Source organism: Cordyceps fumosorosea, assembly GCF_001636725.1.
Source record: "Cordyceps fumosorosea ARSEF 2679 chromosome Unknown scaffold_5, whole genome shotgun sequence".
NCBI classification, from domain to species: domain Eukaryota; kingdom Fungi; phylum Ascomycota; class Sordariomycetes; order Hypocreales; family Cordycipitaceae; genus Cordyceps; species Cordyceps fumosorosea.
Window position 1 is genome coordinate 452,556 of NW_017387305.1, and position 23,543 is coordinate 476,098.

Below are 23,543 nucleotides of genomic sequence, written 5' to 3' on the forward strand. Positions count from 1 at the left end.
AGTTCATGTTGTATTATATACCTACTTCAGCAGTAGCCTGCAGGTGATTTGCAGAGTGTGTGTTTCTAGATTAAGATATTCCGCGTATTTATTTCTCGCACCACAGCAAGTTCCTTTTCAATATGCAGTACCGTACGTACAAGCGAGACGATATTAACCTGGGGAGGGTTAGCTGCAGCGCTGAAATGAGTTTCATACGGAATCCTATGGGAACTTAAGTCCAAGAAGGTCCAAGGATAATAAATAGCCGAATTCTCGTCAATGCGTCGCTTAGCTGATGGCACATTTGTGCTGTGTAGGGTAATATCTGGTAGATAAAGGAACCTCTGACGTAGTTATGGCGCTATCAGCAGAGACCGTCCGCCACAGGCTCCTTCACTGTTCCAGCGGGGCGTTTCAGCTTACAGGGTACCACCACCCCAACAAACCACCAGAAGCCCGCCTAATCCCAGTGCAGCCAGTGGTCCAGCAGGTCCAGCAAGGCCCGGCAATCCATCTCTCCCACCGAAATTTCCCCGTAATATTGAAACCCCGCCTCAACCTCTCCAGCGCATTGCATTGCCTGCGTTAGCTTCTTACTTGATTGGCTTTGGCGGCCCAAAAGAATCCAGGCCGCTCGCCGTTCTTCCCCACGACACAACACCAGCTCACGATACCCGCGGTACCGTCTACCGCCGCTGCGAGCACGGCTGTTTCCCCCCTCGTACACTCCATTCTCCTCCCACCATGGCTCATCGAGGCTTCGACGATGAGGAGTTGACCATTTCGCTCTCGTCGACCCATGTTCGACGGCAGCAACAACCGCAGCAACCGCAGCAACCCCGCCATCGACACGATGCCGACCGACCGCCCAAGCCGGTGTCCCAGACCGTCGGCGCTCCCCCCAAGGAAAAGTCAAAAACGGAGCAGCGCATCGGTGCCTACAAGGTTATTCGCACTCTTGGCGAAGGCTCGTTTGGTAAGGTCAGACTAGCCACCCATATCGGCACCGGCCAGCAGGTCGCTCTCAAAATTATCGCCCGCAAGAAGCTCATCAGCCGTGACATGGTCGGCCGGGTTGAGCGAGAAATTGAGTACCTGCAGCTACTACGACACCCGCATATCATCAAGTTGTGAGTACCAAATACATCAACGGCCCTCCATCCACCCTCTAATCTCTACCCGACACAGATACACCGTCATCAAAACGCAGACCGAAATTATCATGGTCCTCGAATACGCTGGCGGTGAATTGTTCGACTACATTGTACAAAACGGCCGAATGAAGGAAGCCGAAGCCCGCCGCTTCTTTCAACAAATGCTCTGTGCTGTTGAGTACTGTCATCGCCACAAGATTGTCCACCGCGACCTCAAGCCCGAGAACCTGCTGCTCGATGATAACCTCAACGTCAAGATTGCCGATTTCGGTCTAAGCAACATTATGACAGATGGCAACTTCTTAAAGACGTCTTGTGGTAGCCCCAACTATGCCGCCCCCGAGGTCATTGGCGGCAAGCTGTACGCTGGCCCCGAAGTTGACGTTTGGAGCTGCGGAGTCATTCTCTATGTCCTACTCGTTGGGCGCTTGCCCTTTGACGATGAGCACATTCCCAGTCTCTTTGCCAAGATTGCAAGGGGAACATATAGTATGCCTCAGTGGATGCCTAGCGGCGCTGCAAACCTTATCAAGAGAATGCTCGTCGTGAACCCTGTTCAACGTGCCACCATCGAGGATATCCGCCAGGACCCATGGTTCACGACCGATCTCCCCCCTTACCTACAGCCTCCTGTCGAGGAGTTTCTCAACACCGGTGTGGATCCTAATAAAGCGATCGAGAAGAGCGACATCGCCCCCAATGCTTCTGTCAAGGTACAAGAGCGCCTGCACAACGAGGTTACCGACAAGATCAGCAAAACCATGGGCTACGGCAAGACTGATGTCGAAGAGGCACTCCAGTCCGAGGAACCCTCTGCCATCAAGGATGCGTACATGATTGTGCGAGAAAACAAAATGATGCAAGTCAACCAGCTGGTTGAAGCGGCTACCACTGAGACTGAAGAAGGGAGCCCTGTCATGAGTATGTCCTCGGTACGATCGGGAGTCCCGCAACCACCGCGCCCATATGTTAGCAAGGTTGGTATCCTGCCCTCAAGTATCGGCACATATCACAAGGACTACATTGAGCGGGCCAAGTCGGGCGTAGAAGGCACAGAGCTCGCTGAGACGGCCATTAATGATGAGCCGCCGTCGGCCCGTACTGATGCTGAAAAGGAAGAGGCTGCTCGACGTCTCAAGCCTCACTCGCGCTCACAAAAGCAGCTGGAAGAAGGCACCAAAAGACCACAAGGCATGACGCCAATCAACCCACCGAAGAAGAACAAGCCTGTTCGCTGGCAATTTGGTATTCGGTCACGCAACGCTCCATGGGAGGCTCTTCTGTGCATCCACAAGGCACTGTACAAACTCGGCGCTGGATACATCCCGGACGAAGACTATGCAAGATTGCGGCAACAAGAAGGAGACACGCCAGGTGTGGAGGAGCAAGCAGATCCTTTGGACGGGCAGGACCCTACCCAACGCTACAAACTTCCGGCCGACCCCTGGCACATTCGCGTGCGTTGGGAGACGAAGAGTATGTTAACACTACTTAGTGTCATGCCATACTGTCTTGGATTAGAACTAATATCTTTTAATAGTTATGCGCAGCACCAACACCAGCACACCAACCGAGGGCGAAGGTGGCGACGAGACCAAGATGCCCGACACATACCAAGTGCTGGAGGGCAAGGCCGCGCAGAAGCGGGACTTTGTCGCGCTGCACCTGGGCATCCAGATTTACGAAATGGAGCAAGGCGTGTATCTGGTGGATTTTAAGTGCTCGGGGTATGAGACTGCTGATGGGAAGCTGCTGGAAGAGAAGGAGGTGATGAGCCCGTTTCCGTTCCTGGACATGGCGGCGCGTCTCATCATGCAGCTTGCTGAAGCTGACTGAGCTTCTTTGATATAAATCACAACTGATTTCTTCCTCTCTTCTTCTCAGCTTTGGGGGCGCATGGCATACATATATTCTTATAGATTTGGGATTCTCTTTTATTTACTTGATGCTTTCCGCTCGATGCTTTCCGCGTCGCACACATTGGAGATATTTTTCTTTTTTACACAAACAAAGCACATTCGCACAAAACGAAGTTGCCAAACAAAGGAAAAAAAATTGAGAAGTCACCACGGGGAAGCCAACATGTGAGATTTTTTTCTCGAATTTGTACGCTAAATATAAGTGTAATGTAGCGAGTTAATAATTTTGTCATGACAAAGGAAATTCGTCATCTCACTACAAACACCATGTGTCCTATACATGGTATTTTGCGAGGCACACTGTTAACTTTTTTCCAACACGTGCCACGGAGTCTAATAAAAGAAAAAACGAACCAAAAAAACAATATCCAAGATGCGACTTCTCCAAGCGAGAAATAAAAAAACCGTACAGTTGTGGGAAATAATCAATAAATCGAGACCACACCTTCAACTACGAGCAACCTTCTGTAGCTTAGTGGAACTGATCCTCGGTGACACCCTTGCCCATGGCTGAGGTGGAGCTGACACCGCCGGTGATCATCTTTTGCAGCTCGTCAACGTAGTTGGCGCCGGACCACTTCTGGTGCTTGACGACGTCGACGCCGAGTTCCATCTCGGGCTCCTGGACGAGCTCGCCGTAGGCGCGCATGCCCTGCTTCGAGTAGGCCTTGGCGAAGCTGTCGCTGATGAGGGCGGTGGTGTGCAGGCCGGCGAGGGTGATGAACTGCCAGCAGTAGCCGAGGCTGGCGAGGCGCTGGATGTACGTCTCCTGCTCATCGCGGGGCATGGCCGTCTTCCAGTTGAAAGAGGGGGACAGGTTGTAGGAGAGCCTGGCGGTGCCGCGGTGGTTAGCATTGGCGCTGAATTGAGGAAGTAAATATGAACTCACTTTTGGTGGGGGATGGCGGCGTGGACGCCGTCGGCGAACTCCTTGGCCTGGGCAAAGTCGGGCAGCTTGGACTCCATCCAGACGGCGTCGCAGTAGGGGCCGTAGGCGATGGCACGGTTGATGGCGCAGTCGCAGCCACCCTTGAGGCGGTAGTAGCCCTCGCGAGTGCGGGGGGCGTCCCAGTTGAAGTAGACGTCAAGGCCGAGGAGGTTCTTGGCGAGGGCGCGGGCCTCGGTGTTGGACTTGCCCTTGGCCTGGGCCTTGTACTTGGCCTGGAGCTCGGCCTTGTTGGAAAAGGAGCCGGCATCAATGGCAGCGGCGACGGCGTCGTCAAAGCGCATGAGGTTGGCCTTGGACAGCCACTCGTCCTCGATCTTCTGGAGCTCGTCACCGACCTTACCCGAGGCCTCGGCGGAGGTCATGAGTTCGTTGAGGGCCTGCAAGTTGGGGTTGGTGCTGCCGATGATGAAGGCGTGGTCGCGGGGGTCAATGGTGGTGGTAATAAGGGTAGCAGCCTCAGCGTCGGTACGGGCGACGGCAATGAGGTCCGAGCCTGGGTTATTGTTAGCGACAGTCAATGTCTTTGTCACATGAGACGTGAGATGAGAAACTCACCCATGATATCGGCCTGGGCACGGATGGCGACCAGACGGCTGATGTGCTCGCTGATGGGGACGAGGACCTTGCCAGCCATGTGGCCGCACTTCTTGGTGCCAGGAGCCTGGTCCTCAATGTGAATACCAGCAGCACCCTTCTCAATGAAGAGCTTGGTGAGCTTCATGACGGCGGTGAGACCACCATGGCCAGTGTCGGCATCGGCGATGATGGGACGGAGGTAGTCAATGTTGGCAAGCTGGGCACGCTGGCTCTTGGGGACACTGAGACGCTCCTGGCGCTGCTTGCGGTCGTGGAAGAGCTGGGCCATGAAAAGGTGGCCAACCTTGTTAGGGACGGTAGTCTAAAGAAGAGCATAATTTAGTTAGCTTTCGCGATTCTGCGTTTTTGACGATGCGATTTGAGATAATAGTCAAAATAACGCAAGGAACAAATGCCATGTAAGTCAATTACACTGATTGCTTCGCATGGGTTGGTGCTAAGGCGCCTTGGCATGTGATAATATCGTCGCAGCCAAACCCACTCATGGAGGGGCACCTTATTAAGGTGTGGGAAAAGACACGGGCAGGTGTAAGCGGCTAGGCTGGGGGGATCTCACGTAAGGGTAATCAGCCAGATCGGGGCCGGGCTCGTCAGAGGACGAAGCAGTAGAAGATGATTGCCATCCAGAAACGTAGACTGTGTCGAGGTATTTGGCCATCTGGGTGAGCATGGTAGGCTCGAGGCAGCCGTAGGTGAAGGAGGCGTCCTTGGTCTGGTTTTGGCGACAAGGTTAGCGTTGAGCCGAGGTGTAGGTGGAACGCGGGTGGCCGGCTCAAGAAAGAAGCGATTCGAGACATTGGACGACCAATTGAGCACGAGAGCGCTTCCAAAAGCCAGCAAAAGTGCATGCGCATACCTCGAAACGACCCTCGAGGATCTTCCAGAGCTTCTTGGACTGGGCATTGCTGGGGTACTCAATCTTGAGGTGGCCGCGCTTGGAGACGATCTGCTCTGCAGTGAAGGGGCGCTTCGTGTGCTTCCAGCGCGAGTCCTTCCACCAAGCCTTGACCTGGGCAACCTCCTGGGCGAAGAGGTCGTCCTCGACGTCGGGGTTGACGGCCGGGTTGAGCATGTTGTTGGCAGCCATGGTGGCGGGTAGGTATAGATGGGTTAGCCGAGGTGTAGATGTACTGGTGTTGATGTGCAGGTTGGAGGGAAGCACAGCCGGCGAGTTGCAGGAGGAAGTCGAGGGGAAAGAGGAGGGCAGCCAAGAAAAAGTCTAGAAGACTGGTGGAGGATAAAAGAAGAAGGTGATGGAGAGGGAAAAGAAAAAGAAGAGGAAGAAGTCAGGCACGAGGTCGAATGCCGAGAGATATTTAGAGTCCAGCCGGGTCGTCAGTCAGTCATACTATAATTTACTCGGCACACATGGACATGGCCGTGGGTGCGGCCGTAGGTGGTCTGCAGGCGGTTTAGTGTGCTGTGTGGCGCCGACTAAACTGGTCGGCCGGTGGTTGTGTTTGCTCGTGCCAGCGGCCACTTGCGGGTGAGTGGATCCGCTGGCAGCTGGCGGAACCGTCTGCTCATGCTGCGTTTGCACCGAGAGTTTTACCAGTCTTCAGTGTGTAAGACGCTGCTGGCCACTGCACCCATCCTCAGCTAACAGGGTACATAGGTACTTCGCTAGGCCAGACTATTACTCTTCCAAGCCGTGAACCTCCCATCATACCGTAAGCCTCGTCATCCACAGCCCTCCACTATGTGTAGCATAACCCAGTTGACGGGATAATACTGCATGGCCATCCTGGGGGAGTGCTGTGGCCGGCTTGGAACACAGACCAACCAGCTCGGAGCACGCCCGGGTTTCCGCTCGTATGGCCGGGAGCGGGCAGGGGGGCAGGAGTCACAGCTTTTCGGTTTCTTTGTTCGATTTACAAGATGCCGATTTCATCGTCATTGTGAGTGAGCGAAGGCAGAGGGCGCCGCAAAAGTCCGGTTGTCGCGTAGGCAGGGGTGTGGACTTCTCGGCTCAATGGGCGACCGGAAGTTGGAGAAGAGGGAGAGCACATGCTTTGGGGCATGGAATCGCCCTGGACTTTTTTTTTTTAAGCTCATTGTCACTCCTCTGTGGGCTTGGAGCAACGCCCAAAAAGTTGCCAACGCCCGCCATCGAAATCGCTGTGGGGTTCTGGGTGGGCGCTGCAGCAACAGGCCAGGGTGAGGGCAGCCAATGATATTCGCTGGAAAAGGCAACTCCAGTCCTCGCTCTGGCATGCTCATGCTGGAGTTTCTGAAGGTGGGGCTCATGCCTTTGACCGAGGTGCCGGAGGCTGCCAGTCGGTGGCGAAGCCGGCCCACCGGTACAGAGGTAACAAAGAGAGTGACTGGGTGCTTCCGAGAGAAGTAGATCTAGGTAGGTTTGAACAATTAAATTAAGGCCATTCATTTTTCTCGGTCGACTCGTCTCGTGCCTATTGAAAACCTCAAGACATTAATTAGTTATAACTTCCTAAGTGCCCTACCGGTACCTCCAAATCTCCTCCCCTGGCTAGCAGCAGGATGCTCCAAAAACTCCCCCAAACTCCCCGCAAACCACTTTCAGCCGCATCGTTACAGGGGCTCGATTCGGCCTCGTAGCGGCTCACCTTGTCAAGAACACCGCACTTCCTCCCGAGAATCTTTCCATGTCTACATCATCACCAATAGCCACAACACAGAAGCAGCCTGAGGACAACGATAAACAAGTACGTCAAAGGCTCAAACTGGACACATTCCCATACCATCGACGTCGACTCTTCTCCATAATAAATCACTTCCCGGCGCCGCATTGTCCCCTGCCTTGTTCCGTATTTTCCCTTGGCTGGCCGTTTCTCCAACACTAGCCCCCGATTCGCTCCTTTGCGCCATCGCCGAATCCATCCCGGAGCCGGGACGGGCTGCCTTGGTGCTTAACATGTGACGGCACGACCTTCGCCCGAGACAAGGCTGGCAGCATCACATACCTAATCTGCACATTCTTGTGAATGTTAGATAACCCCAGGGTCACCGAAATGTCCAGTCTCACTGAGGTTGAGATGTGCAGTTTGGCATGCTTCTCTCTACTCGAATGCACCTCAGAGCAGACCTCCGAGTACATGAGTATGCTTGCCCCTGCACAGCGCATCTCAACTGTCCATATGGATTCAAAAACAGCATTCGTTGCATGGCAATGTTAGTACGCCTGAATATCTATATTCCGGGCATACATACAGTACACATGAAGGCACATGCCCCCCCCCGTATATGAAGTGCGCGGTGTTTGGTAATAATCGCTCTATTCTTTCGCTATGTTTAAAACCACAAACGTCTTTAATAACCACAGGCAAATTGTCACCTCGATGTTACACTTGAGCGTCGCCCTGACAGGTTCTCTCCGAAAGGGCACTTCCACCAGTCAGCATTCATCTGTATCATTTGGCCATCGTTTCCGTCGTCATCACATCTAACGCCCTGCTGGAATTGTACAGGCGTATATGCCATTTGAAAGGCCTGCGCAACTCATCTGGTGAACTCCTGTGGCTTGCATTATCTGCAAAACGGTGTATGGCGACAGCGTGCGTGTATTGCCTCTCCCAAAACTTAGTCTTTTTACCACAGTCACCGGCGGGATGAATTCCCCAGCTGGCAAACCGGAATAGTCGAGGACTAGCAGCTTGCCAAAGTTGCGCCGGGCGAATGCTATCGCGTTGGACACATACCGTTCTGGCAAAGGGACACGTTCAAGGGTCGGTGACAGCGGCGGGCCGATCACGCCGTATGGGGGAGAGGCGTCTGACAATGAGATTTTCGTTGCCATAATCTGCTAGTATGTTGGCCTTGTACAGACGAATCGCAAAGTCATTCGATACCCCATGTCTTGCCATGTCACCAGCTCTCTGAAGACAAGTGCTATTAGTGTCGTCATTCTGATATTTTCCTGCGCCAACTGTACGTCAAACCCTGTGTGGGCAACAGGAAATCGTGAGGGGAGCTCAGCCGTGCAATGGTCATCAACGCGCGTTGTTCCTCACTACCGTAACAGTATTTTGGTAAGGCTAGCTTTATGACACGGAAGTCGAAGTCAAGATCGAGTCGGCGAAGGCACCTCTGTCGTATAGTATTTCCGTGGAAGACGCTCTTGAACATTGCCAGGTCGTCATGGCTGTCAGATGCTGGCCGTAGTGTGACTTGACGAAGATTTATGCGTTCGACCGAGCGCTGCTACCGGCTGACACATGCATACCCGGCTAGAGGTTGTGTGGTAGTAGGCTCGCCTCTGACGTGTTGGATGATCATGTCTAGAATTTCGGTGGGGACGTGCATGTTCGTCTGCTTTAAATGAGCGACTGTGGAATATCAAGGCCGATGTTATATAAGGCTTTTATGTAATGTGCAGATTGGAAGTGCAAAATGGATTGCCAGTTGCGAATGGATCTGGGTGGGAAAAGAGAGACTTACCTGCCGTGGATAAGCTGCCCAGCAACGTACTTGGGACAGGCAGCATATGTGCGTGAAAAGTCGGGTATATGACGTTATAAAATGAGATAGATAGGTAAGATGGATATAATTCAACAAACATGCGAAATGTAAAAAAACTTTAAAAGATTGTGAAAACTTTCAAATCCTTTTGAAAAGATTGATTGATGTAGAATTATAGCGCGAGATATGATCCAAGAGAGCATCTGTATAGGCCAACTTAACACAGCTACAGTTGAGTGAAATTCACGTAAATTGATATAGCTTGTAGAAAGTCGTGGAATGGTCAGTCAGTAGCTGTTAATAGTCCATCAAAGATGCTCGCGTGCACCTGATCTAGTCGATCCAGCGAGCATTCGTGATACCATGAGTTACTGAGTTCCCCGCAGATTGAAATGATCCAAGACTTTTACGATTGTTCGAGATGGCTCAGGCATCTTGTCTTGGGCGCCAAGAAACGATGAAGCGGCATCGCTAGCCATGAATCAAGCGTGATGAGTTGGTGGCTTTCTGCACCCCGGGGACCCGGGACCGGGCCTGCACCCCCGGGCAGGGAATGAAGCTGATAGGACGAGTTCTCTTGTTGCCACCGCATTGGGCGTTTCAGCTCTTCCTGCTGCCGTCTTCTTACACAAACTCGTCACATCCTGCATGCTACGTCGACATCCGCATCCGCATCCCACTTTTGCATCCGACATCGCTTACGCCTGCCGTGTCGTGAGGCTCCTACAGAGCAAGCCGGCGTCAGACAGCCACCTCACGAGTAACTACCGTACTGTACTGGCGCTTGGTCGCCGGCCAGACCAACCGCATTCTTCTTTTGTTGAGGAATACTCATCAACAAAGTCTACAAAGTCTCACCATCATCCCGTCTTTTCAACCCACAAAAATAACAACTAACATTGAACCAACCTGACCTGGTCCCCTCCGCCCGCTCTCAAGCCCCCTCCCCCCTTCTGCCCTTCTGTCTCCATACCTTGGAGGAGGAGAGCTGTGAAACCCACCCCCGGCCGACCCGCTACCAGGTACTTGCCAGTAAAAGCTACCATGACCTGTCCAACTTAAATTCTTCAAACAAACATCACGGCTTGCTACCTGTCTTCACCCATACACTGCGGTAAACTGCAATCCCACCTCTCTCACAAGGCCTCCTCCATATTGCTTTACACTTGCCTCTGCATACAGACACGCAATTGGGCATCGACCCTGAGCACCCCGCGATTTTGCCCCTCGCCCCGCCGACACCGCTACTCGTTCTGCAAACAAACCATCTCGACAATGTCGGACTCGACCGCGCCCTCGGCGCACCGTCCTCGAGGGTCCGAGGATTTTGGTGTCTTTGATGATGCCAAGACCTATTATGCCTCCGACGAACGACACACTGGCCGATTTGCGAACCGCACCCGCACATACTCCCAGGTAAGCACCACTCACCGTTTTAACCCCGGCGGCAGAGCTAATACTCCTCCAGAGCAGCTTGATCAAGCAAATCGAGCGAATGAACGTCCCAGAACCTTTTCGTCGCGGAAGCCACGGTATGTAGTGTATGGATGTTGATTAACATGATACTGATAGCATGTACCAGATGAGAGCAACCTGGAGCAAGGCCGCCGCTTCCTCATCCAAGTCGATGCCACGCTCGAGAGCTTAAAAGCCCAAGAAGATACCGATGGAAACATGCAAATCACCATCGAGGACCACGGTCCCAAAGTACTTCCCCTAAGAACTGCCGCCTCCGCTGGCTATCACCGCTACGAAGTCCGTGGCACGTATATGCTGTCCAACCTTCTTCAGGAGTTGACTCTGGCCAAAGAATACGGCCGCAAGCAAATCATCCTCGACGAAGCTCGACTCAATGAAAACCCTGTCAATCGACTTTCTCGTCTCATCAAAGATCATTTCTGGGATGGCTTGACTCGACGCATCGATGCATCCAGCATTGAAATTGCTGCTCGCGACCCTAAAGATTGGACCGACGACCCCCGGCCCCGCATTTATGTGCCATTCAAATGCACCGCACAATACGACTACTACAAGCAGGTCGCAGTTGACCGCCCAGAGATTCGACTAGATGTGCAATTACTCCCCGAGATTATCACCCCGGAGATTATTCGTGACATGAATGAGAAACCTGGCCTTCTTGCCGTTGCCGTTGAAGAGATTGAGGAGCAAGACCCTGTCAAGGGCACTATCAAAACTCTCCGCGGTCTCCCTTTTGTTGTGCCTGGTGGCAGATTCAACGAATTATACGGATGGGATAGCTACATGGAGTCTCTTGGACTGTTGGTTAACGACCGTGTTGACCTAGCCAAGGCAATGGTGCTGAACTTTTGCTTTTGCATCGAGCACTATGGAAAGATTCTCAACGCTACGCGGTCATACTATCTTGGCCGCTCCCAGCCGCCTTTCCTGACGGACATGGCTCTGCGGGTCTACGAGAAGATCAAGCATGAGCCCGATTCACTCGAGTTTCTGCGTCGCTCAATCCTCGCAGCCATCAAAGAGTACCACAGTGTATGGACCGGACAGGCTCGTCTGGACCCTACGACCGGCTTATCGAGATACTGCCCGGAAGGTCTTGGAGTTCCTCCCGAGACCGAACCTAGTCACTTTGTCCACATTCTTGAGCCCTACGTCGAGAAGCATGGCATGAAGTTCGATGAGTTCGTTCGGGCATACAACTACGGCGAGATTAAAGAGCCTGAGCTGGACCAGTATTTTATGCACGACCGTGCAGTGCGAGAGTCTGGCCATGATACCAGCTACCGTTTTGAAGGAGTTTGCGCCAATCTGGCAACGATTGATCTCAACTCGCTACTATTCAAGTATGAGACTGATATTTCTCGTACCATCCGCAGCCTGTTTGGTGACAAACTCATCATGCCGGAAGAATTTTGCCAGGGCACGCCCTACAAGCCTGGCGACATTCTCACGTCTGCCATGTGGGACCGCAAAGCCAAGAGACGCAAGCTCACCATGGACAAGCTGATGTGGAATGAGGAAGAAGGCATGTTTTTTGACTACGATTTTGTCAATAAGAAGCGCTGCACGTATGAAACCGCCACGACGCTGTGGGCGCTGTGGGCCGGTGTTGCATCGCCGAAACAAGCGGCAGATATCGTGAAGAAGGGTCTTCCCAAGTTTGAAGAGTTCGGCGGTCTACTTGCCGGTACTGAAAGTTCACGCGGTAAAGTTGGCCTGGAGCGACCCAACCGACAGTGGGACTACCCGTACGGCTGGGCACCACAGCAGATGCTGGCGTGGACGGGCCTGCTACGTTATAGCTTCAACGAAGAAGCTGAGCGTTTGGCATACAAGTGGCTGTTTATGATTACCAAAGCATTTGTCGATTTCAACGGTGTCGTTGTAGAGAAGTACGACGTGACGCGGCCCATCGACCCTCATCGTGTGGATGCCGAGTACGGCAACCAGGGTCTGAACTTCAAGGGCGTCGCCAAGGAAGGGTAAGCTGCCACAACTCATGGGATTTCCCTGGACCGCACATCACTAACGCATTATAGATTTGGCTGGGTCAATGCCAGTTATGTTTATGGGCTGCAGATTGTGAATGCGCACATGCGCCGTGCGCTGGGGACGTTGACGCCGTACCCGACGTTTATCAAGGCAATTGAGCAATTGAATGAGAAGGCTCTTGCCGATCTTGAGTAGAGGATGTGGGTTTTTGCGTCAAGTAGAAACTAGACTAAATATTTATAGCGTAATGAGAGGGTCCCTCTATATTTATTAATTATCGAACTATTATCATGAGCGACGCTCCTTCGTCCTGTTGATGGCTGCCCAATGCCTGTGGATGACGATGTCGTTACAGTGCAAATGCCGCGTCAAGTCCCTCCAATACTTATATGAACCAGACATGCTGTTCGCTACTACATGCGAGTACCAAAGGCCAAAAATATTCATACCTCAAGCGGTGTGCTCATTTGGAGCATTGTCAACCTAGCAAATAGGCAGGCGCAGAGAAAGACGGCAACGAATTACGACTGCAGTTCGGCCAAGCCGGTGATGCTACCCCGCTGTCTTTTGCACTTGCCTGTACATCCGAGAAAAGCCCATTGTGAGGCGTCTTTAGCAAAGGGCCGATATACAGGCCATGAACAAGAGAGCATGTCCCGAGGCCGTGGGAGGGTGAACGGATGAGATGGCTTGCTTTGCAGAGGAGTAGAATTACAAAATCAGTCGACTTTCTAGTGCTATCCTAGTCAAGTCAGGATTCTGCCCAATCCCGGCTGCACATCTCTTCGAGAGACGGCAAAGCAAAAAGAAGCCTGAGGGGGATAATTGTAGGCATGGTGGTAGCAAGGCGCCCGCCCCCCTTCTATTCGGTACGCGCGCTTCTTTCAAAAGTCCCCGCAAGGTAGAAAAAGGGATTGCAGAAAAACGAATCGACACAAATCCGGTCAGAAAAAGCGCTGGCGACGTCGTGCGGAGTTCCCGTTTTTCATTCAGTCGGACGAGCGGCGGCGGCAGCGGCAGCGGCGGCCACCATGTCGGCTCTCCGGCGCGCGACGGCGCGCGCATCCCACGTCCCCGCGAAGACCTCGTCGCACTCGTCCTCATCCGCCGAGTCAAACGCCACATCCTCCTCCGCAGCCCTCCCCTCCCCCTCCCCGATGCGTCGTCACGCGCTCCGTCTCCAGGATGTACTTGCCCACCTTGTAGCGCTGCGACTTCTCCCGCGCATCGACGTACTTCCAGCCGAGCTTCCTCCCGCACGTCGCGCACGAAATATCCGCCACGACGTGCCAGCCCGTGACCAGCTGCCTGTTCTCCAACCGGCCGAGGCGGATGTTGAGCAGCGCGGCCTCGTCGTCGTCGTCGTCGTCGTCGGAGGGAGAGGGGGGAGAGACGAGGAGGGCGCGGCCGTAGCGTCCGGTGAAGCCCTTGGAGACGATCTGCGCAGAGAGGGCGAGGTCGGCGGAGCATGCGGAGCAGCGGAGGGTGTCCGGGCCGAGGCGCGCGAGGCGACGAGGTGCGGGTGTTGTTGTCGTTGTCGTTGTCGCGGTCGGTGTTGTGGAAGGAGAGGATGGGCGGCGGCGGCGGCGGAGAAAGGGAAAGCTGAAGCTGGGGAGGAGATAGCTGGGGAAGACGGGCGGCGTGGCGGAGATGCGCGTCTGGTGGTGGTTGTGGTGGCCGCTCCGGGCGGTGTCGGATGGTGAGCGGTCGCGCATCGTCGTCGTTGTGGAGGGGCCGTATGGGAGATCCGTTGATGTATTAGGAGACGGTTGAGAATGATGCGTGCGGGCCAGTCTATGGGCGTTTGACGGCCAGCGTCGTGTTGAGAGTTTGGAGCGGACGATTTTTGAAAGGAGAAGGGGAGGTGAAAGATGCAAGATCAAGGATGATTGCCCGTTTGATGCTCTGCGCTGAATGCGCCCGGCGGCCACTTCGCTTTGGTGGTGTGTTGGGGACAGAGAGCCCCGCTCCGAGGTCAAGGGACCAAGAAGACCACGGGACCAAGGGCCGGCCACTCAGCTGTCCGTCAGCAAGTCGGGTGCTAAAAGAACTTGGTCGAGGAATCACATGATTTTATCCCACTTGAAAGCATACGGGACTTTTTCTTCTCTCTTGTTATTGTCCGCCTTCTGTCTAGAACATGTTGGAGGATAAGTTTGTCAATCCGCCACTTGCCACTGGGCTTCCCCACAGGACAGGACCCTGTTCTTCCCTGCATCTCCACAATGCTTGCTGTCAGTGACAACTCGAGTAATAAGTTGAAGTTTGGCATTGTCCACTAGATTGATAAGAGCGATTGAAATATCGCCGTGTCATGATACTATATAATCAAGAAACTCCCGGACCCATCTGGCCATCGAGCTCATGCTGACTTTTGTTGTTCACCGCCGCCCTTCTTGTCCCAGGCTTGATGGCTCTCGGCGACTCGCATGTGTCTTTCCCTTGGCACTTGACTCGTGCTCCAGAGGCCACAAGGTACAATCAACAACATGCATTGGCTCGTTCTACGTACGCGGGCTAAGTATGGCCGTTTCTTGCATATTACGAGCTATCCTGCGCAATATGTAACGGGCATGGTCATCTTTTTATGTCCAGTCTGACCGCCCCCAAGCCGGGAACCGGCGATCGGAATCAGAAGTGGCGTCCGCGAAGAAGGCCCCGCCTCGTCGTACCAGATGCGTTACAACCCCATCGTCCCAAGCTTCACCCATGTCCGAGACTATCGAGAAACAAAAAACGCACTGGCCCTGGAGAGATACCGACATCTGCCCCGAGCGTGCGTGCACTGTGGTCAAGCAGCAAAAGCCTGCATCAATGCAACACTACTACGGCTCACGGCATCAGCATCTAACGATATGACGTTGCATCGCCATCTCGTTTTGTCCTGACATACACGCTGTCTGAGTCGCAGTGGGAGGACTGATTCGTTGCTCGCCAATCTGTCTCAGAATCGCAATTGTGATAGTAAATGTAGTAATAAATGTCTCGTTTATTAAATGCCCAAAATGTTACTCGCTATCCAGGCTCCCAGACACACAACGCCAGAGAAAGAAACAAATGCCGCTCCCACGCATAAAGATTTAAATCCAGAAGAATTGTACACATATTCAACATCACTTATTAGGTCCGGACTCGGGCCCAGTGATGGTAACACGACTCATCATCCCCGGAGGACTGTAGATGGGGAGCCGCGTTGACGACTCCACTACATCGGCCAGACTGGGGCCGCACCGAGCCCCGTAAAAGCTGTAATTTCATGCGAGTTCCTGTGACGTATTTTATCACAAGCCGCAGATTCCGCTGAGACCATGGAAAACGGGCCTAGTTTCGGCTCCAACGGCTTCATCGGCTCGCGCGCAGCCATGACCCCGTACCCGGAGTGTTTCTTCCTGACTAGTTGACCAATTGCACCATCATCCTGGCCAAGCTGTCGTGCTTGTAGCGAGAGGCCACGGTTACGGGCGTGTCGCCGTATTGGTCAGGGACGGTGAGCATGCGCGGCGTCTGGTGCTGCAGCAGCGTCTTGACGACCTCATCGGAGCCGCCCATCGCTGCAGCGTGCAGAGGTGTGAGACCGCGCTTGTTGATATTGGTCTGGGCATCGACACCGTTTTGCAACATCCAGCGCACCAGGTCGACGCTGCCATCTTGGCAAGCGAGGAGGAGGGGCGTAAAGTCGTTGTATTCGGCTGCTAGGTCGGCGCCGCCGTCAACCAGCAGCTTCACCATGTCGAGTGAGCCCGTTAAGATAGCAGTGTGCAGCGGGGTCTCGCCCGTCAGCGGCCGTGGCAGTGAAGGATTCGCGCCGTGCTGGAGTAGCAGCCGGGCAATCTCGAGCTGGCCGCTCTCAATGACTTCATGCAAGGCGGCGCAACCCATGCGGTCTTGCGCGCTGTGATCGGCGCCGCTTCCCAGCAAGGCCTCGACCATCTCAGCGTTTCCGCAGCGGATAGCCATAACGAGAGGCGTCTCCTTGGCTCGAGTCGTGGCTGATGGGTTGGCGCCTTGGGCGAGCAGGTAGCGTACCAGAGCAGGCCGTTGAAAATCGTGGGCGCAGGCGAGGTGGAGAGGCGTTTGGCCATGATTATCAGTAATGCAAATATTGGCGCCTAGGTGCAGGATCTGCCAAGTAGCCCAGTCAGAACCGGCTTTCATGGCGTCGAGGAGAGGTCTGGTATTGTTGCGGCGCATGCGGTTTATGTCAAGGCCAGCTTCGTGCCATCGTTGAAGGGTGCCAGCGTTTTGGTTTGTGAGGGCCCATCGTAGGGCATCTTTCTGGAGGGTGAGCTCGTCGACGGTGTAGAGGTGGTTGATGAGAAGATTGTAGTAGGCGCGGTCGACTTGGCAGAGAGCATTGATGTGGGAGACTTGGGGGAGGTGGGCAACGATCTGTAGCCGGAGCTCTGTTGGTAGGGTATCGAGGCCCATGTTGTGGGGGTGGTGTATGGTGAGTATGGTGATGTGGTATAAGTGAGATAGCTGGCGGTTGCAAGTAGGAAGGTAGAGAGAGGCTCGAGAAAGAGGAAGAAGCCAGCAAATAAAAAAAAGAGAGGGGTATTGAAGTAATCTTTCGAGGGAAAGTTGGAGTGAGAACAGGATGGAGGAGGAGGGCCGCGGGGTCTTTATTCATGAGGAGGGAAGCTCTGTCCGATGTTGATTGACCGAGGCGACAGGAGGGACAACAGGTCAGGCTAACAGTCCAGGCTAACAACCTGGCAAGGCTAGCTAACAGGCCAGGCTATATGGCCACAACACGGGAGAGACGCAAAGGATTAGGAGGGAGGGAGGGGGCATGAATGGCATGGCGCCTGCCGCTGTACCCGGGCGGAGCCGACACGCCAGGTAGTGGTGGCAGAGCTGCTCCCTCGTCCTTCCCCACAAATAGAACCAGGCACAACAGAAGCTGCACAACTCACGGGCTCGCAAACAGGCTTGGAAGTGGGCTTCAAACGGGCGACAGACAGGTCGACTGGTAGCAACTGGAGAATTGCCAGCTGGCGAGAGAGTTTTTCTTCTTCTTCTTTTTTTCTTTGAACGTCAAGTTGATCCTTCACCCATCAGCCACCCACTTTGTACAAACGCACAAGTAGGTATGTCTCTTTCCTTCTTTCCTCCCACCACGTCACTCGATGCATCTCCACAAACTCCTAAGTACACCGCTCGCCCCCACGGCACCGACCTGGCCTTGAGGAACATGCCATTTATTCGCTACCCTGACGATATCTCGACCTGACTCTGTCTCAAAAGTTTGCAAGCCCTCGGAGCTTGCATGTCCGTCCATACTGAAACCCCCATCTCGGCGTTCTGCCCTAAATTGTACCCTGGCCCTGGTAGCCTCAAAGGGAAAACCTCCGTTGGTCCGCACCACAGCCAGTCCAAGACTTCCCCCAAGTCCATCTCAGTCAGGCCCAGGCCCAGGCCCAGCGTCACCACGAACATTTTAGCCTAGCCACACCTTATTTGCGACGGCTCTTTTTCTGGCCTCCGCGCATCGCGGCAACCAAGACACGGACATAATAAAGCACACCTACCAATACGCTCTTGCAGTGCGATCACTCACATTGCACGCTACAAAAGGCTGATTTACTGGGTTGTCTAGGACTCGCCCCTTTTCATCCATCCCCTGGGCTTAAATATTGCCAGAGCCCCTGTGGCAGCTCAGACGGCCCGGACTCGACGTGGCTGTACGGATAGGGGACGCTTCCTCCAGCCCAAGCTCCAACCGGATGGCATCATGAGCGCCTCCCCTCCCCCGCAGCACAACACCGGCTGTGTATGTACAAGGCGGAAGCCATCCCGCATGTGATGCGGCTTCGTACAGGGGCTATCCCGCTCTCTCGACGGAGCGCCAGGGGCCTGTCAGACGCTACTTTTCAACTCAAACTCGACACACCAGGCGCCACATTCAGCTGAAATTAAGCTGTTGTCGAGGCTGGCGGGCCGTCTTGCAGGTTTTCGGACAGTCCAAAAAAGCGATTTTGCCTACCGCCAGTCCGACCTGCAGATGCGTCACCTGCCTGTACAGAGCCACCCTCGGATGGTTTCCGTCCCGGACATGTTCCGTCCCGGATGTGTAAACACGGAATTAGATTGCAGCCTCTCAACTCCTGCCGAGACTTCTCAGCCTTTACCTATGTAGCCCGCCGCCACCAGACGATGCTAACCTCCGCACGGTGTTGGCTGCACCACGCTGAGAAAGATGTAGGGCCGTCGTATAAATCAGCCCCGACGTCGTAGCCAATGAGTGGCCCCGAGTCTTAATCAACCTCTCTGGGCGGGGAGGATGAAGATCATGCCGTCATTGAAGACAATCATGCTCTATTATCAGTTATCAGCCCACTCCATTTCAGGGATTCCTTCGGCTTCAGTGCTGGTAGTATAATCTTGCTTGCACAGCCCTGACGGTGCAACCTGGTCGATTCCAAGTTGTCCAAACGCAGGGAACATTCCTAAAAATGGAATGACCATCTTAATCTATTTCAATCTGCTACGATTTAGTGTCCAAAATTAGCATCACGCTGTCACTTATCAAGAGCTACCAGTACAGCCACTCACAGTAGCCGAGACAGCTCACTAAAATGGGATGCAGATCTTGCCACATTCTCAAACCCCCGCAACGCTGACCAGTATATATCTGCTCACGAGCCTCGAGGCACAGGGGGATGCGCAGTCTATTAATGTGCAATTAATCTACTTGGATCAAGAGCTGAAGTATCAAATCGGATACACGGGCACTTGCGGGTGTTAATAGTAATGGGTGGCGTTGGCTGGCCACCTTCAAGCGACTTCCCCGCGTTGGACATTATCAGGACGAAGGGTCGAAGGCGCCAGCTTTTGCTAGCAGGATTATCTCATCCATTTATTAAACATGTACATATCTTCAACACTCTTATTCTGATTTCACTCCGGCGACGACTGACCAGTTGTTGAAGAATCCACTAAAATGGCATCGTTGACAGAAAGGGCGCGATGACGTCCTGATTGACAAGTTTGCATATATATCTTCAGCTGCCTACCTTGCTTTGAGATCCGAAGCAAGCATTGAGAACAAAACGACGTACAAAACAGAAACAAAAGAATCAACCATGAAAACCATTGGCATCATCGACGGCAGCACCGACATCGCCACCGCCGAGTACTACCGCATCATCAACGCCACCTGCACACCGGCGAGGTCATCATCAACTCGATGGACCTCGCCCGCAGCGCCCACTACGTCCAGAACGAGCTGTGGGACGAGGGCGGCGCCTGCCTCGCCACCAAGGCGCGCAGCCTCGAGCGCGCAGGGGGTGATTCTCGGGTGCACGGAGATTCCGCTGCTGGTGAGGCAGGAGGACAGGCCGGAGGTGCCCATGTTTGAGCCAAGGCAGCGGCGCTGCGGGCGATTGAAGAGGATCTCAAGGAGTGAGTTGCATGGTATGGAGTATACGGTAGATGTGCAATGCGTCAAGGACGATGGGGTGAGTGCGTGCTCACAACTGACATCTCGGCCCAAATGGAACTGTCTGAGTATTCCGTCGACTCAATGGAAATGACTCTATTTTTTCCAAGTCATTTATAAGTTTCCTGGCAGTGTCGCTTCCACAGCCACTAAAGAAAAGAAGCTGAGTATATCAAGTTGTCGCGGCTTGCGAAAGTGGGAAGTTGGCCGCCACCCAATTGCCTGTCCACTAGCAAGAGTCACAGAATCTCAAGTCATCTTAGAATTTATCCTAATCTCCTTCTCCATACCTAGTTTCAGTAGCTCATGTTAAAAATGCTGTGCTAAGCTGCCTAAAAGGGAAATGGTGCTGGGATGCGACTTGACTCATTGGGTGACTCATTCGCTCTCCTAGCCGCGCCATCAACACCCAGAAACTGCTTCATCAGCAACGCAAAGCTGCCTACTCTAAGGGGGTGGCAACTCAAACAGGCATCAACAATGCTTGGATCTAATATAAATAAACACTTCTCTCTTCCCCATTCCTAATTCCCCTTCTCTTCAGCTCACACGACACTCGTCCGCTACAGCTTCGCCACCTCGGCCTCACAACCAACACCTGTCACCCCCTCGTAATCGAATGCCTTCAAAGTCACCCTCCACCGACCTCTCCCACCTTCCCACCACCACCACCACCACCACCACCACCATGGAGACCCTGCTCCCCCCCTCGGCCACCGAGACCCGCCACCTCCCGCACAACCGCGCCGCCAACAAGACCGCCCCCGGCGACCCCTGGCAGTCCCGCCGGCACGAAGTCCGCGCCGTCGCCAAGAAGCTCGCCGCCGCCGACGACCCCTTCACCTGCCGCCGCATGGGCTTCGCCTGCGCACTCACCGGCGGCCTCGACCCGGACGCCGCTTCGCCGTGTCCCGCGCTCGCCGGCCGGCACGCGAGCGCCCGCGCGCACCACTTCGAGACGCAGCTGCCCCCGCTCACATCGCGGCCGTTGGCGGTCACGGTCACAGCCACCGCGGGCGCGCGCCGCACGTACAAGCGCGACCGGTACACGCCGACCGACCTGGACGACGACGTGGCGCTCGCCAAGAGCGCGGTGCGCATGCCCTGCGACGACAACTCCCACAACACCATCGCTGCCGCCGCCACTGCCGCTGCCTCGCCGCGGAGCGTGCAGACCGAGTCCGAGGACGCGGTCGCGGAGAGGGCGCAGGTGGCGGCGCTGTACGAGGCGGGCCTGCTCTACCGGGACGCCGGCGCGGGCCGCCGGCTCACGCTGGACAGCATCTCGCATGAGGAGCCGACGTACGCGATCCGCACCGCCAAGCCGCGGCGGCGGATGCACGGTCGCCCTGGCGGCCTGGAGCTCTCCTTCTCGGATATGGGCGACGAGGAGAGCCTGGTGCAGTACGTCATGGCGCTGACGGCGTCCGAGGCGGACGCGGCGGATGCCAGCTCGACGCTCAGCTCGCCGACGCTGCAGGCGATTCAAGAGATGGACGATGCTTCGCTGGAGTCTTGGGTGGTACTCGACAAGGATGGTGCTGCCCGAATTACTCTGGATGGTTCATCCTCGCGCCTGTAGAATCTAGATCGTCGGTCTTTTTATTTTCTTTGTTTTCAGAATTTATACCGAAAAAGCATGACATAGCGGAACTCTGCATCTCATGGCGTTAGCATATGCCAGAAAAAGGGTCAGCTCGGTCTGCATATTGTTGATTTGCATCTGGTGATTCTTAATTATACAACGATTTCTTTCTACTCACTTCATCAACCCCGTGACGACTGTAGCAAGAAGCTGTTGAATTCATGTACCTAATTCAATCTACATTACTTGCAAGTACAAAATATGATGTTTTTGTTGTTTTGTTTTACTCCTTGTAATTTTAGCTCTGGGGCTCCTCGGCAACGTAGTGCAGGTAGGCGCCGAGCAGCTTGATGCCCTCAATGTAGTTGCGCTTGTCGAGCTTCTCGTTGATGGAGTGAGCGCCGTCGGTGGAGCTACCCATGGGCAGCAGGAGGACGTTCTTGCCGGTGGCCTCCTCAAAGGTCAGCGTGACGGGGATGCTGCCGCCCTCGCGGGTGAAGTCGGGCTGGACGCCCCAGACGCGCTCGACGGCCTTGGCGGCAGCGGAGAAGTTCCAGTGCTTGGGCGAGGCGACCCACCACTTGCCGGCGTGCATGCACTCGACCTTGAGGGTGTTCTTGCTGCCGAGCTTGGCGAACTCGTCCTGGACGTACTTGAAGACGGCGGCGTTGGTCTTGTCAATGTCCATGTCGGGGACGGTGCGGATGGAGAACTTGCCAATGACCTTGGCGGGGATGACGGTCTTGGCGCCGGGAGAGGCAAAGGCGCCCTCGATGCCGTGGAGGGAGAGGGACGGGTAGCGCCAGCGGGCCATGAGGGTGGGCTTCTCGGTGTCGTGGATGGTGGTAGTGCTACCGAGGGACTCGTGCAGGTTGGCCATGGTGAAGGCGATGGAGTCGTAGAGGGAGGCCTCGTCGGCTGTGACGGGGGCGACCTGCTCAGAGATGCCGGGGATGAGGATGTTGCCCTTGCTGTCGACGAGGCGGCTGAAGAGCTGGGCGACGTCGGTCATGGGTTCGTGGGCCTGACCGCCGAAGACGCCGCTGTGGAGGTCGGCGGCGGGGCCGGAGACCTCGAGGGAGTAGTAGTTGCAGCCGCGGAGGCCGTAGGTGAGGCAGGGCTTCTCGGTGCCGAGCCAGTAGTTGTCGGAGATGCAGATGGCGTCGGTGTCGGCAAAGTACTTGCCGGCCTCGGCACGGATGAAGTCGTCCAGACCCTCGGAGCCGTACTCCTCCATACCCTCGAAGCACATGAGGAGGTTGACGGGGAAGTCAACGCCGGCCTTTTGGTGGGCCTCGATGGCGTTAAGCCAGCCGAGGACGGGGCCCTTGTCGTCGGTCGAGCCGCGGCCGAACATGCGGCCGTCGGCGTCGACGGTCAGCTCAAAGGGCTCGGTGGCCCAGCCGTCGCTGCGGTCGGCGGGCTGGACGTCGTAGTGGCCGTAGACGAGGATGGTGCGCTTGGAGGCGTCGCGACCGTAGCGGGCGACGACGACGGGGGGCAGCTCGAGGTGCTCCTTGTGCGGCTGCTTGCCGAGCGGGCGCAGCTCGACCTCGGCGCCGAGGGCCTTGAGCTCGCCGGCGAGGAAGTGGCCCATGCGGACGACGTCGGGTCGGCGGGCATCCTCGGCGGAGATGGAGGGGATGGCGACGGCCTTGCGCAGGCGCTCAATGAAGGCGTCGGCGAGGTCGTCGACCTGCTTGAAGTAGCCGTCGAGGCTGGGGGCCATTTTGAGAGCCTGGTGCGCGCGGACGGCGTCTGTGAGGTAGGAGCGGCGGGAGGTCGGGAGGTGAGACGAGGGCGAGGAGAGTTTGGATGATACGGCGGACGGCAACGGACGAGCGGTGCTGGTTGTGAGTGTGGTGATGGTGGTGATGGAGCGGGGAAGAAGAGGAGGAGGCTGTTGACGACAGCAGTGCAAGGCAAGACGTGCAAGTTGAGTGCGGGGCATGTTGCCCTCCCTCTTTTCTCTGAGGGGGAAAGTCACGGAACGAAGGAACCTGGATAG

The 23,543-nt window shown here is 55.0% G+C and overlaps 8 protein-coding genes across 8 annotated transcripts; 4 read left to right on the forward strand and 4 right to left on the reverse strand.

The window, feature by feature from the left end:
- Positions 1 to 726: 726 nt before the first annotated feature.
- Positions 727 to 2,972, forward strand: ISF_02846 (carbon catabolite derepressing protein kinase Snf1; the record flags this gene model as incomplete). The annotated part of the gene is made up of 3 exons (XM_018846452.1): positions 727 to 1,112; positions 1,171 to 2,612; positions 2,677 to 2,972. The coding sequence occupies 3 exons, from the start codon at positions 727 to 729 to the stop codon at positions 2,970 to 2,972; spliced, it is 2,124 nt and encodes a 707-aa protein (XP_018706180.1).
- A 555-nt stretch (positions 2,973 to 3,527) lies between these two features.
- ISF_02847 (isocitrate lyase) lies at positions 3,528 to 5,688 on the reverse strand (the record flags this gene model as incomplete). The annotated part of the gene is made up of 5 exons (XM_018846453.1): positions 3,528 to 3,885; positions 3,945 to 4,497; positions 4,560 to 4,902; positions 5,158 to 5,313; positions 5,458 to 5,688. The coding sequence occupies 5 exons, from the start codon at positions 5,686 to 5,688 to the stop codon at positions 3,528 to 3,530; spliced, it is 1,641 nt and encodes a 546-aa protein (XP_018706181.1).
- A 4,625-nt stretch (positions 5,689 to 10,313) lies between these two features.
- ISF_02848 (neutral trehalase) lies at positions 10,314 to 12,704 on the forward strand (the record flags this gene model as incomplete). The annotated part of the gene is made up of 4 exons (XM_018846454.1): positions 10,314 to 10,454; positions 10,507 to 10,570; positions 10,621 to 12,499; positions 12,557 to 12,704. 4 exons carry the CDS (start codon positions 10,314 to 10,316, stop codon positions 12,702 to 12,704), a joined length of 2,232 nt encoding a protein of 743 aa, XP_018706182.1.
- Positions 12,705 to 13,494: 790 nt separating this feature from the next.
- On the reverse strand, positions 13,495 to 14,224 carry ISF_02849 (yippee family protein; the record flags this gene model as incomplete). Its single annotated transcript, XM_018846455.1, has 2 exons — positions 13,495 to 13,608; positions 13,679 to 14,224. 2 exons carry the CDS (start codon positions 14,222 to 14,224, stop codon positions 13,495 to 13,497), a joined length of 660 nt encoding a protein of 219 aa, XP_018706183.1.
- Positions 14,225 to 15,902: 1,678 nt separating this feature from the next.
- Positions 15,903 to 16,937, reverse strand: ISF_02850 (ankyrin 2,3/unc44; the record flags this gene model as incomplete). Its single annotated transcript, XM_018846456.1, has 1 exon — positions 15,903 to 16,937. One exon carries the CDS (start codon positions 16,935 to 16,937, stop codon positions 15,903 to 15,905), a length of 1,035 nt encoding a protein of 344 aa, XP_018706184.1.
- A 2,657-nt stretch (positions 16,938 to 19,594) lies between these two features.
- Positions 19,595 to 19,869, forward strand: ISF_02851 (aspartate racemase; the record flags this gene model as incomplete). Its single annotated transcript, XM_018846457.1, has 2 exons — positions 19,595 to 19,683; positions 19,716 to 19,869. The coding sequence occupies 2 exons, from the start codon at positions 19,595 to 19,597 to the stop codon at positions 19,867 to 19,869; spliced, it is 243 nt and encodes an 80-aa protein (XP_018706185.1).
- Positions 19,870 to 20,569: 700 nt separating this feature from the next.
- ISF_02852 (hypothetical protein) lies at positions 20,570 to 21,532 on the forward strand (the record flags this gene model as incomplete). The annotated part of the gene is made up of 1 exon (XM_018846458.1): positions 20,570 to 21,532. The coding sequence occupies one exon, from the start codon at positions 20,570 to 20,572 to the stop codon at positions 21,530 to 21,532; it is 963 nt and encodes a 320-aa protein (XP_018706186.1).
- Positions 21,533 to 21,833: 301 nt separating this feature from the next.
- On the reverse strand, positions 21,834 to 23,486 carry ISF_02853 (glutamate carboxypeptidase; the record flags this gene model as incomplete). The annotated part of the gene is made up of 1 exon (XM_018846459.1): positions 21,834 to 23,486. One exon carries the CDS (start codon positions 23,484 to 23,486, stop codon positions 21,834 to 21,836), a length of 1,653 nt encoding a protein of 550 aa, XP_018706187.1.
- Positions 23,487 to 23,543: the final 57 nt, after the last annotated feature.